The sequence below is a fragment of the Onychomys torridus genome, chromosome 2 (assembly GCF_903995425.1).
Source record: "Onychomys torridus chromosome 2, mOncTor1.1, whole genome shotgun sequence".
NCBI lineage: Eukaryota > Metazoa > Chordata > Mammalia > Rodentia > Cricetidae > Onychomys > Onychomys torridus.
The window spans coordinates 114971743-114985843 of NC_050444.1; the positions used below are offsets into that span (position 1 = coordinate 114971743).

General features: G+C 40.9%; 1 protein-coding gene and 1 pseudogene across 1 annotated transcript in view; both read right to left on the minus strand.

The window, feature by feature from the left end:
* Positions 1-7836, minus strand: part of Tm2d1 (TM2 domain containing 1) — a 34693-nt gene extending 26857 nt beyond the window's left edge. Inside the window, exons 1-2 of the mRNA XM_036177076.1 lie at positions 7647-7836; positions 5036-5109 (exon numbers count right to left, since the gene is read on the minus strand). Coding sequence (XP_036032969.1) covers positions 5036-5109; positions 7647-7813 — 241 coding nt within the window. The 5' untranslated portion in view covers positions 7814-7836. The remainder of the gene's footprint in view (positions 1-5035; positions 5110-7646) is intronic.
* Positions 7837-8144: 308 nt separating this feature from the next.
* LOC118578982 lies at positions 8145-8230 on the minus strand (annotated as a pseudogene).
* Positions 8231-14101: the final 5871 nt, after the last annotated feature.

The following is a 14101-nucleotide window of genomic DNA, read 5'->3' on the forward strand; positions in this document are numbered from 1 at the left end:
ATCTATGGTTTATCTCTCCAGCTTATATTAATTATTTGTGATGACTAATCTTGACTGACAACTGGATGGGGATATAACCACCACAGAAACAAACCTCTGTGCATATCTGAGGAATTCTATGAATTAAGGCTAACGTCATTAGGAAAGACCCATCCTAAATGGGGGGCAATACCATTCCTTAGGCTGGGACTGTAGATTAAAATACAAAGGGAAAAGTGAACTGATACCAACATTCATTGCTGCTTCCTCACTCTGGACATAACGCAATCCGCTGCCGCCTGCTCCTGACTTCAGAGCATTCCTGCCACCATGGACTGTCTCCTGACACTGACTTCAGAGCATTCCTGCCACCATGGACTGCCTCCTGACACTGAGAGGGAAAACAACCCCTTCCTTTATCTATTTTTATCAGGCATTTTGACACAGCAACAAGGCAAGAAACTGATGATACTACCGTACCGTTGACAACAGCTTCCATAAATATAGTTCTATCTTGACTCCTTCTAGGTCTTTATATAGTGTTATTTCAGCATTTAGCAATATCAAGCCACACTCACAACACAAGAAATAATATAAACAAATAGTACAGATGTTACTTTGTGGACAGGCAGACACTGTCCTAAAACTTTTACAGCCTTACGGTATACAGAAGAACTTTGAAGTAAGGATGACCTTATCTGGGTTATTTTTGTCTCTTTCAGCTCTTGGATTCCTTGCAGGTAAAAATAACACTAAGATCACCTACATCATAGGACCACTGTGGTTAAATACATAAAACTATGTACCATAAAATATATAGCATATAGAAGGTACTCAATACATTTGTTTGTTTGAGACCAGGTCTCATAAAGCTCAAACTACTTGTATGTGGCCAAGTTTACCTTAAAGTCCTTCATTTCCCTCACTTCCCAGTCCCAAGAGCTGGGATTAAAGACATGTGATACCATGCCTACCTTAAGAAACATTTTCTTCTTCAACATCCATATGCAATGTGTGTTTGTTACTAAGGATTGAATTTGGGGCCTAATGCATGCAGGCATGCACTCAACTTAAAAATGGGACCTTATTTGGAAATAGGCTCTTGGCAAATTTAAGATAACATTATTAGAGTAGGTACTAACCTTTTATATAAAAAGGAAAATGGCTAGGCATAGTGGCACACATCTTTAATCCCAGCACTGGGGAGGCAGAGGCAGGTGGATCTCTCTGAGTTCAAGACCAGTCTGGACTACATGGTGAGGTCTAGGCTAGGCAAGGCTACATAGTAAGATCCTGTCTCAAAAACAAAACAAAACAACAAGAAAAACAAAAACAAAAACTGGACACATGAAGGGAGGATGTGAAGGCACACAGGGAAAATGCTGTGTGAAGATGGAGGCAAAGATTGTGTTGATGCAATTGCTAGACAAGGAATAACAAGAATCACTGGCTGACTTAGGGCTCCTATTGCTGTGAAGAGACACACCACCATGGCAACTCTTATAAAGGAAAACATTTAACTGGGGTGGCTCGCTTACAGTTGAGAGGTTCAGTCCATTATCATCATGCAGGCAGACATGGTGCTGGAGAAGTGGCTGAGAGTACTACATCTTGCTGACAACAGAAGTGGTCTGTCTCACTGGGTGTGAGTTGAACATATATGAAACTTCAAAGCCAGCCTCCACAGTGACACACTTCCTCCAACAAGGCCACACACACTCCAACAAGGCCACACCTCCTAACAGTGGCAATTCCTTTGGGAGCCATTTTCTTTCAAACCACCAGACTGGCTACCGTCAGAAATATGGAAGGAGGAAAAGGGCAGGATTGTGCTCTGAAGCCTGAGAGGAGCAGGGCTCTGTAGAGCCCACATAAAGATGGACAGTTAGAACCAATGCTACAAAACTGCCCTATGACCTCCACATATGTGCACACCTGCACTTACACATACATTGTCTATTGTGATAAAACACCATGACCAAAGCTACTTGGGGAGGAAAGGGTTTATTTCAGCTTACAGTTCACAGCACAGTCCACCACTGAGGAAAGTCGGCAGGAACTCAAGCAGGGCAGCAACCTGGAGGGAGGAACTGATGCAGAAACCATGGAAGTGTGCTGCTTACTGCTATTCCTCATGACTTGCTTACTCTGCATGGCCATAGAGAACTAGGCCTTGCCACACCCATCATCAATCAAGAAAATCTACCACAAGCCAATCTGGTGGGGGCATTTTCTCAACTGAGATTCCCTCTTCTAAAATGACTCTAGCTTGTGTCAAATATTCAGTCTCTAACATAACCATATCTAAAATACCCCAAATATCTCAACTATAAGTCCCTGTAAAATCAAACATAAGTTACTTTTACTCCAAGAGGGAAGAATCAGGGTATAGTCACAATCAAATCTAAGCAAAAGCAAAGTCCAACAGTTTACTGTAAAGCTCAATGTCAGACTTCTGATAGGCCCCAAGGGGTGGGGCCTGATGGAGGCCATAGGTCACTAGGCATGGTTTTGACTCTCCTCCTCTCCAGTCTGTCCTTTCTTTGCTTCCTGGCTAACAAAATATGAGCAATTTTCCTCTAGGCAAGCCTTTCCATCATAGTGTTTCTGTCTTACCACAAACCTAAAAGCAATGGAGCCAGCTAGGCATGGATTGATACTTTGGAAACCATGAGCCAAAAATAAACCTTTCTTTCGATTTGTTATCTCAGGTATTTTTATTACAGTAACAGAAACTCACACATGTGGGAAACATTTCCTTATTATGCAGCCTTGTTAGCTCTGTCTGAGACTATCTAAAATCAGGTCTTCAAGAGACAAAATAGTATTTTTTACTCTAATTATGATTCTTTTCTCTCTTTTCTGTTTTTTGTTTTCTTGTTTTGTTTTGTTTTGTTTTGTTTTGTTTTGTTTTGTTTTGTTTTGACACAGAGTTTCTCTGTGTAGCCCTGGGTGTCTTGGAATTTGCTTTGTGGACCAGGCTGGCTCAAACTCAAACACCCACCCTGCCTCTGCCTCTGCCTCTGGAGTGCTGGAGGTACGCTGTGAGGTTTCAAAATCCCCTACTAGATCCAGTTCACTCTTTCTGCTGCCAATCACAATGGAGAACTCTCAGCTTCTTCTCTAGCACCATGTCTGCCTGTGTGCCGCCATGCTCCCTGTCATGATGACAATGGACTAAGCCTCTGAAACTGTAAGCAACCACCCCAATTAAATGTTTTCTTAATAAGAGTTGCCATGGTCATGGTGTCCCCTCGAAGCAATAGACCAGTGACTAAGATAGGAAGCAGTCTATTAAATTTCACCTAGCTTTATACATATTTAGAAAGAGAGAGGCTCCCCTCAATCATTAGAGTAAGGTGTTATCCACTATCCAAACACTTCTTTGATATATTCTGATAAGTGATACAGCTATAAAATCTTTACCATACTGTTTTTCTATGTAGGATATACTAAAGTCCACATTTCAAGTGTATAGTATTTCTTCTGTGTAATTTATTGAACAGCTTCCTGCCCCTTTTAACTCTCTCTCTCACTACAGAACCCAGGCTAGCATCAAATTCGCTATATAGACCATGATAGTCTCCAGATCATAATCTTCCTTCTCACCACCCTCCCTGGTGCTGGGGTTACAGGTGTGTATTGCCATATCCAGCTTCAAGTTCTTTTCCAGTAATTAAAAACACGTGTCCAAGGGTGGGGGACAGTTCAGTGAGTAAGCACACTTGCTGCCAAGCCTGTCACCCTGAACTTGATACCTGAGAACATGGGAAAAGGTCAGAACTGACTACTGCAAGGTCTCCTGACCTCTACATATGTGTATTGCATATTCCCAGCACTTACATCCACTGATAACTCCAATTCTAGGGGATTCAATACTCTCTTTTGACTTCTACAGCCTCCTGCATGCACACAGTACATATACATATACTTAGACACATACATATGAAACTTTTCAAAAATTTTAAATAAGAAAATGAAACATATAAAGGTCCTAACTAGCTCGGCACCTGTGGTACTTTGAATAAAAATACCCCCCATAGGTTCATATATTTGAATGCTTAGTTATTAGTGAGTGACACTATATGAAAAGGATTAGATGTGGTCTTGTTGGAAGAAGTATCCCTGGGGGTGGGATTGAAGGTTTTAAAAGCCCAGGCTAGACCCAATGTCTTGCTCTCTGCCTGTGGATCTGGATGAAGCTCTCTGCTACTGCTCCAGTGACATGTACTCCGCCATGCTCCTTGCCATGAAGATAATGAACTTAAACCTCTGAAACCGTAAGCAGGCCCCAGTAAGAGCTGCCTTGGTCACAGTGTCTCTTCAGAGCAATACAACACTGACTATGACAGCAAACCTTTGGTAGCACACAGCAGTGCATACCTTTAATGCTAGCACTGGGGAGGTAGAGGCAGAAAGATCTTGGTGATTCTGAGGCTTATACAGGGAGACCTTGTCTTAAAAAGATTTTTTTAAAAAAAACAACTAAAGAATTATAATTATATTTCTATAACAAAGCTTGGGAAGTAACAGACTAGAAATATTTAAAGAGTTAAGTATCTCACACACACACACACACACACACACACACACACACACACACACCTCAAAACATTTCATCATACAATACGTACAATAGTTATGTATTCATATATCAGTTAAAGATAAACTTAAATAAAAATTAAAACACATAAGCTATATAAGGGGATTCTAAAGTTTTAAAATAAGTATAAAATAATAGAAAACATCCTAGTTTATATCATTTAGAAAAATTGCTTTTTAACTCAAAAGAGTGGTCTAACATTGGAAGAGAATGCAAGGATACCTGGGTTCAATCCCAAGCACCAAAATTAATTAGTTACCTAACCAATCAATTAATTGAATGTTCACAATTTTTAATCAGTTTCCAAATCTAAACTGTTCTGAAAACTAAACAATCATGTCTAACACAACATAAAAACACATTTATTAATTACCCTTAGGTGTTATTCATTGCTCCTTGAAATAGGTAAAAATCTTACCAAGTATTTTAAAGACGAGATTCTGAAAATCTTACCATGAGCTGTGTAGTTTGTACAGTTAACTGGTTCTTGTGTAGCATCATTTATTTTTGGTTCTTTACAAATATATGTTTAAAAAGTTAAGGAAATATGAATTACATTTCTAGCATATAATACTATGTTTTAAATGTCTTATAACTCCTGTCGATTCACATGTACAGAGAGACTTTGAGTTTGTACTAGTCAACAAATTCAAATTCAAATGCACTTTTAAACCTAGGGTGGTGGTGCATGCCTTTAATCCCAGGCATGGGAGGCAAAAGCATGAGGATCTCTGTGAGCTCAAGGACAGCCAGGGCTATGGAGAGAGACCTTGTTTCAAAATGAAACAAAACAAACCTAAATACACTTTTAGTGTTGCTTAGATAGTAGTTCAAAATTAAATTATTATAGAAAAGTCACATAAAACAAATTTTGATCAAAAGCTCTAGCAGATGATGTCATCTTCAAAGCACATCAATTAGGGAATAAACACAAAGCAACTATCACATTAAAAATCTTGCAGAGGCAGGTGGATCTCTGTGAGTTCCAGGATAGCCAGGGATACACAGGAAAACCCTGTCTTGAAAAAACAAAATAAATAAATAAGAAATCTTTACCAAATTATTTTAAGTTTAAAAAAAAAAATCAGTTTCCAGAGCTCTGGATTCAACTAATTCACATGAATTTCATATAACACACAGAGGCGAGGAAGATGCCCTTTGTTATTCCTATGCCACAAAAGCATAGCTGAGGTTCAAACTTTAAGTGGCTTATCCAGTCATGTAAATGATAGGCAGCAAAACCAGGTATCATGATTCTAAGCCTGGGACACTCTGCATCTGACTGCAGGAAGTTGGCTGTTTTCTGTGTGCTCAGTGACTTCAGAAAACCCCTCTCAATAGATGCTAAAAACAAGAAGAATGGTTTTTAAGTTTTTGGGTGTTGTTGTTGTTGTTTGGTTTTTTTGTTTTTTTGTTTTTTGTTTTTCGAGACAGGGTTTCTCTGTAGCTTTGGAGCCTGTCCTGGACTAGCTCTGTAGCCCAGGCTGGCCTCGAACTCACAGAGATCCGCCTGCCTCTGCCTCCTGAGTGCTGGGATTACAGGCGTGTGCCAACACCGCCCAGCGGTTTTTAAGTTTTATTGTCTACAGATTTTATGGTTCACACTCCAATGGAGTAGGTATGGTACATCCAAGATGTCTAGTCACAGCTTGACCCTTATTTAGGACTTCAAAATTACTACTGGAAATTTCATCGTTAGTTAGGTCATTAAGACAATGCGCAATTTTTCACCATCTCAGAGTTCTACAGGCTCCGTCCCTTCTTACCAGGGTTCAACAGTTCATAATTAGCTCAGTTACTTCTTATAAGGGCTCATGTTTTTCCTAAGACAATGCTAAACTCAGTATGTCAGAAACTCCACTCATGTTGGGATTAGCAAATTATGAGGTAGTCTGTGAAAATCATCTAATAGATGCCTTTCCTTAATTCGTATACAGATGTTACAGAGTTTTCTTAATTTTAACATTTTTATTATTCTTTCTTGCTTCTGCAGGTTTGAGTATCTGTATTCAAATGTTTGAGGACTTGTGTCCGTACTCAAAGTTTTGTTCGTTCACAGTGATTTGAGTGTAACACATATTTCATCTTGTTTCTCTATTTCAATTCTGTTGTAAGACAATTCACCTAATCCTAATTCAGATTTGTCATCTGTAAATAACAACTAACACAAATGTTGTACTAATTAATATAAATGCCATTTAAGTTGGGTGCCACTGATTCTAGATGTTTTATTCATAAGAAAATAGACATAATTTTTTCATTTGGAAGCCCCCGTCCCTGAGAAGCTACTGCCCGTTGATGGCTTGCTTCTAAATTAGTGAGCCATACATAGTTTTAAGGGTGTGGTCCCAGGTAAGCCAACCAGGCTTCACTGGATAGCCACACAACTCTGAGGAAATGAGCAGCAGAAATCTGACTCCCTAGGTTTTGGTAGTGTTCTTTTTCTTGGGGGTGGGGGGGAGACGAAGTTAAGAGGAAGTGAGAGGGTGGAAGCCTATCTGGAAGGAGTTAGTTAGTCGCTGTGAATATACTCAAAATCCATTGGATGAAACTCTCACAAAGTATTAGCACAAATATTACATTTAAAAATATCTAGGAGGATCTCTTATTTTAAAACATATAAGAATAATTTGTCTAAGATCACAAAGTGAAGCAGTCAATTGCCTGGCAGTCCATCTGAGGCTGGCTGGAGGTGATATATGTAACGTTAATGACAAATGAGAACCATGCACTGGCTCACTAGTAATATTTTGTCTTCCTCAACGCCTGCAAACTTTGAGGGAGGCTTCTATCAATTTCTGCATTTCTAGAATCTGGGCAAAGCCTGTGATTGTGTGTGTTTGAATAAGCGAGCGCACCGGTAAAACACACGGTCCATGAGAAAAAGGAAGTGCCAACCACTAGTCGGTCCAGGGTGAGAGCACACGGTGCTCGGCCCTCCGACCCCACAGCCCTCCTCACCTCCCGGGGTCCACGGGTCACTAGAGCCGCAGCGGAGGCCCCGGTGCCCATCCCACCGCCCCGGGTCCCGCTGAGCGCCTGAGAGGCGATTTCCGGAGGATATTGTCCCACTCTGAGGTCCTCACACTTGGGCGTCTCCTCGCTCCCGACAGCGCCAGAGGCAGCAGCCCCCCAATGTCCCGCGGCGACCGTCACTAGCCACAGAGTGCGGAGGAGGCCGGGAGGCGCCGCTGCTGGGGAAGCCCGACCCGCGGGCCAGGCGGCCGCCATGTTGGGCTCCGCGTCCTCGCGCTTCCGGTTCCGCCTTCGAGACGAGGAAAGGCCTTAAAGGGGCCTGGCTCCAATAGGGCAGCTCAGGTCTTTGGAAACCTGCTCCCTGGGGTAAACTGGCACAATCACACAGTCGAGATTTTTTGTTTTTAAATGTTTTCTTTTCTTTTTCTTTTTTCTTTTCTTGGTTTTTCGAATCAGGGTTTCTCTGTAGCTTTGGAGCCTGTCCTGGACGAGCTCTGTAGACTAGGCTGGCCTCGAACTCACAGAGATCCACCTGGCTCTGCCTCCCAAGTGCTGGGATTACAGGTGTGCACCACCACTGCCCGGCTTAAATATGTTTTCTTGTCATACTTGCTCAGGGGCCATGCTAATTTGTGTATCGTTCCAATTTCAGTATATGTACTGCCAAAGTAAACATGGGAATTAAAAGAATGATAATGATAATAATAATAATAATAATAATAATAATAATAATAACAACACACCAGGTCAGGGAGATGGCTCAGTGTAAGGGCACTTACTTGTTCCTGAGCCTGACATTCTAAATTCAATTCTTAGGACCCACAAGGTGGAAGAAGCAAACTGATTCCTACAGGTTGTCCTCTGACCTCCAAATGTGTGCAGTGGTACACATAAATAAAATGAGTATAGTAAAAAAAATATACAATTAGGGGTCTTCTCAGGTAGAATTCCCTGAGAACCTTCTCAAGGAGGCAGTAATGGCTCCTTGTGATAAGCCACAACTGGCATTTTAGCGCTGGGAGAAGGACCCAGAGTTCACCCAGGCGCTGTCCCAGCTCCTAGTAGGCACCACCATTGATCCTGGAGGCCACAAAGAATGAGGGTTTCCCTATGATTAGAAGAATTTGGATTTAGTTGGTCTAGAACCGCTGAAAGCACATTCACCTTTGACCAAAATACAATTACAATAGATACTATGCACATTATACAGTGTAACAAGATAAATGACTGGTTTTCAACGACTACATAAAATACAAGGCTAAGCATTGGAGTATCTGTTATTTAGGTGGCACTCTTACCCAGCAAGGACCACGTCCCAAACACAACAAATCCACAGAAGAGCTGTTTATTAATATAGGTTAGAAAAGACGTGACAGGCCTGTGTGAAGCACACAAATGTGTGAGGCGACAAGAGAGAGAGAGGAGAGAGGAAGAGAAGAGAGAAGAGAGAGAAAGCTAAGATAAAGAGCAACTCTTTCCATTTGCCTGTTCGCTGGCCAGAATTAGCCGCCTAAATAACTAACAGTATCAGTAGGCAGTGGTGCTGTAAACCTATAAGCCCAGCTCTCAGGAGGCAGAGGCAGGCAGATCTCTGTGAGTTCAAGGCCAGCCTGGTCTACAAAGTGAGTTTCAGGACAGCCAAACCAACACAGAGAAACCCTGTCTCGAAACAACAACAATCAGACTATCAGGGTTGGAGAGATGGCTCAGGAGTTGAGAGCACTTGCTATTCTTACAGAGGGCAAGGTTAGGTCTCCAGCACCCATGTGGTGGCTAAAGACTTCCTGTAATTCCAGTTCCAGGGGATCCAAGGCCCCCTCTGGCCTCCTTAAGCACTGGGCTCGGTGGGTAATCCCTTGTTGCCATACCTGACAAGTTAAATTCAATCCCTGGGACCCACATGATGAAAATAGCAGACAAACACTCATACACATAAAATACAAATAAATCTTAAAAAAAAAAAAGAATCAGAATATCAGTTACACATCTTACAAGATGATAAAAGCAACTTCCTGTTTAACTACTACTTGGACTTGGAATGTTCTAGTTGATTTTTTAAGATACAACAAAAAGAAAACCAAAGGACTAAAGGAAGCAGTTTTGTGCTCAGGTTTATTGAAATTATGACAAAATTAGATGGTTTCCTGCTGAGTGCAAGAATACTGCTGATCTGTGTATCAATTTTAGTACAGATTTAAAATAATTACTTAGAACTGCTGATGCTTTGCTGATTAATCCCATTACAGAATCCATTTTTATGGTTGTAATGATTATCTTTATTCTCTTCTACAATATGTAAATTTAAAAGAATTAAAAAGGTTCTATAAACAGCAATGAAACTCTGAAACTTTTGACTCTTGAGCTGGGAAGGTGGTGGAGTTGCTTAGCATGCACAACTTCCTGGACTTAGTCTCCAGCATCACTTGGACAGAAAATTGACTCTTGAATTGATGATGGTACTAGAGTATTGATGATATATCACTTCTTTGCAATAGCCCTTTAATCTGTTATTTGTCTATAAATAAAATAACCTCTCTTTTTGTAGTCTAATGATCATATGAATTTCCATGATCACATCACTGCTACATTATTGAAATTTGATAAGAACTTAAATCTCAATATTTTTAGACCAAGTTTCTTTGTCATAGAAAGTGCCATAGAAACTCTGCAGACTTCAACTGAAAGCAACGGACATGAATAGCAGTCTCACTATGTATCCTAGCTGGCCTAGAACTCACTATATGAACCAGGCTGGCATGGAACTCAGAGAGAGCTGCTTGCCTCTGCCTCATGAATGCTATGATAAAATGTATGTACTACCATGCTCAGCTACATTGATTCCTAAGATTTCATATAAATATATTTTAATTTCATTAAAGATTAGTTTTGTACATAGCAAGTATCTGAGAAAACAACTCAACACCTATCTCTATTGTTAAAACAGTACATGAGACACAAGATTGTTACTCAAATCTTATTTTATTTGACTATACATAACATGAAACTTTCCTCTAGTAGTAACATCAGAAATCTTCTATAGCCTTAATACACACTTCTGTCTCATTTTATTCTATAATTATGCTTCTGCTTCACACCTATTAGTGTATACCTTGTTGCAGTAACCTAACTACATGGGCTCCAATTATCCAATTCAAATAAACTGGCTCACCATTTAAGGCCTGTTCACCACTGGGGAGATGGCTTTTGGTTAAGTGTTCATCTCAAGGGAAGAGAGAGGGATCTGTGGTTGGTATGTAAAATGAATAAAAAAATGTGTTAATTAAAAAAAAAAAGTGTTCATCTCAAAAGTTCAAGGGCCTGAGTTTGATCCCCAAAAGCCATGAAAACAAGCACACACCTTGGGTATAGTAACATTTGCTGTAATTCTTTTAATTCAAGTACTAGGGAGGCAGAGGTGGGTTGACCCTGATCCCTGGACCCTGCTGGACAGCCAGCCTCACGCCTAATTGGCTCCAGGTTCATTGAGAGATCCTAGTTCAAAAAGACCAAGTGGATGGAGGAGTAAACCCAATGTAACCCTCCACATGCAGACTGGTGCACCCATTCTGGCATATGTAGCCACCACCCTCCTCCCGCAACACACACAAAATAAAGCCCACTGTTTTTTAAACAGTTGGGTGTTTTGTTTTGTTTTGTTTTGTTTGTTTGTTTGTTTGTTTGTTTGAGACAAGATATCTCTGTAGCTTTGGAGCCTGTCCTGGAAATCGCTTTGTAGACCAGGCTGGCCTCGAACTCACAGAGATCCACCTGCCTCTGTCTCCCAAGTGCTGGGATTACAGGCGTGCACCGCCACTGTCTAGCCTTTTAAAAGGTTCTTTCAGATTTATTTTTATATTATGCATATGAATGTTTTGCCTGCATGCTTATGTGTGCACCTTGCACATGCCTTTTGTTTCCACTGGAAGGAACTGGAGCTATGGGTGGCTGTGAGTCACTATATGAGTGCTTGGACTTGAACCTCAGACCTCTGCAAGAGCACAAGTACTCTTGACCACTGAGCCATCTTTTCAGCTCCACGATCTACTCTTGTACGCCAAATATATTTCAACCTTAAATGCCATAAGGAAGATCTAAAACTCATTTTATCAGAGTCCTTCTCATAAAACAAAACAAAATAAGCCATCTCAGGGCTGGAGATTTAGCTCAGTGGTAGAGTGCTTGCCTAGCAAGCACAAGGCCCTGGGTTCAATTCTCAGCTCAAAAACAAAACAAAACAAAAACAAAACATATCTTCTACATTTCATTGCCAACATCTCTTTCTGTGAGATTCAAAACTTGGAATCAGGGTTCTGGGGAGATGGCTCAGTCAGTAAAATGCTTGCCCTACAAGCATGAGGATCTGAATCTAGGTTCCTAGTGCCAAGGTAAAAAGCTGGGCAAAGAGATGTACATTGTAATCTTTGTGCTGGGGAGGTAGAGAGAGGTGGGCCCCTGGGGTTTCTTAGCCAGTTAGTTTAGCTAAATTGGTAACCTTTAGGTTAAGTGAAAGAATTGGTCTCAAGAATGAGGTAAAGAAGTAATAAAGGAATACACCTGACACTCACCTCTGGCTTCCACTTTGTACACATGTATATTCAGCACATCTATACATACAAATTTGGGAACATTTTTCAATTTTCTTCATGTTTTGCAATATCTTCATCACTATAGTCATTAAGCAACTAATGCCATGTTTGTGTTTTTATTGAGGCAGCAAAGGGGTAAAATAGGATCTTGCTATATAGTCATGCTGGCCTGAAGTTCATAGCAGGATCCTCCTGTCTGTCTCCTGGTGAGGGAGCCACCACTCCTGGCTATTCTTTTTTCAATACTGTATTTTTCTTCTTCTTCTCCTCCTCCTTCCTTCTCTCTCTCCTTCTCTCCCCCCCCCCCCCCCCTCTCTCTCTGAGACTGGATTTCACTATGTAGCCCTGGCTGTCCTGGAACTAGCTCTGTAGAACAGACTGGGCTCAAACTCACAGATATCCACCTGCCTCTGCTTCCTGAGTGCTGGGATTAAAAATATGCTCCACCCCCACCTGGCTGTCAAACCTGTATTTTCACCCTATTTCAAGTTTTCTTTGTTTCCTATATTCTTTGCTACAGTGATCACTTTTGTTTTATAACAGGCCCCCTCTCTCCAAGGTCCTCAGTCCATTTTTGCACACAATTTCTAGACAAATCTCTCATTTAGAAAAAAGTCTCTACCATATTTAAAACTGAAAGTTTTCAGGGATGAATGAAGTGGCATAAACCTGTTGTACTGGTTAGTTTTGTGTCAACTTCATATAAGCAAGTATTTTGAGAGGAGGGAACCTCAATTAAGAAAAGGCTTCCATTAGATACAGCTGTAGACTGGCCTGTAGGGCATCTTATTAACTAGTGATTGATGAGGAGAGGACATACATTGTGGGTGGTTCCATTCCTGGACTGGTGTGCTGTGGAATAATCCTTTTGTACACTGTGAAGATGTTTTGCTCTTCGGGTAAATAAAGAGTCAATTTGCCAATAGCTAGGCAGAAAGAGGTTAGGCAGGAGAACCAGAGTGAAAGAATTCTGGGAAGAAAAATAGGTGGAGTCACCAGCCAGAAGCAGAAGAAGCAGGAGATGAATATGCATTGCTGAAAAATGGTACCGCCAAGTGGTAGAATGTAGGTAAGAAATATGGGTTAATTTAAGTTGTAAGAGCTACTTAGTAACAAGCCTAAGCTATTGACCAATACTTTATAATTAATAATAAATCTCTGTGTGGTTACTTGGGGGAACTGGCAGTATTGATGAAAATTCTGCCTACACTGGTGGACCTAGGTTCAATAAGAAAGAAGGTTAAGCAAGCCATGACGAGCAAGGTAGTAAGGGACATTCCTCCATTGCCTCTGTATCAGCTCCCACCTCCAGGTTCATCCCCTGCTTGAGTTCTTGCCCTGAATTCCTTCTTTGATGGGCTCTGATGTGAAAGTGTAAGCAAATAAGCACTTTTCTCTCCAAGTTGCTTTTGGTCATGGTGTTTCATCACAGCAATAAGAATCCTAACTAAGAGACCTGTGAATTCTAAGGACTTAGGTGGCTGAGACAGGAGGAGTTATGGTTCTGAGCTACCAGTGGGTTGCTGGGAACTGCTCTTCCAGAGGACCTGGGTTTGATTCCCAGCACCAAAATAGTGCCTCAAAACACAAACTCCATTTGAGGGGATTTGATGCTCTTTCTTCTTGGGCACCAGGCACACACATGATGCACAGACATACATGCAGATACCCATTTATGTAAAATAATTTAAAAAATAACCATTTACACAAGTGTCCTAAAGTGTTACTCCTATGTTCTGGTAAGTTATTGGCATGTCTTTCACTTATGTCTTTGATCTGTTTTGGTTGATTTTTGTACATGGTGACAGACAGGGGTCTACTTTCATCCTTTTGCATGTGGTTATTGTTTTCACAATGCCATTTATTGAAACACCATTTATTGAAGAGACTGTCCTCTCTCTGATGTTTTTGATATCTGTGTTGAAGACCAACTGGCTATGGATACTGTGTGTGTGTG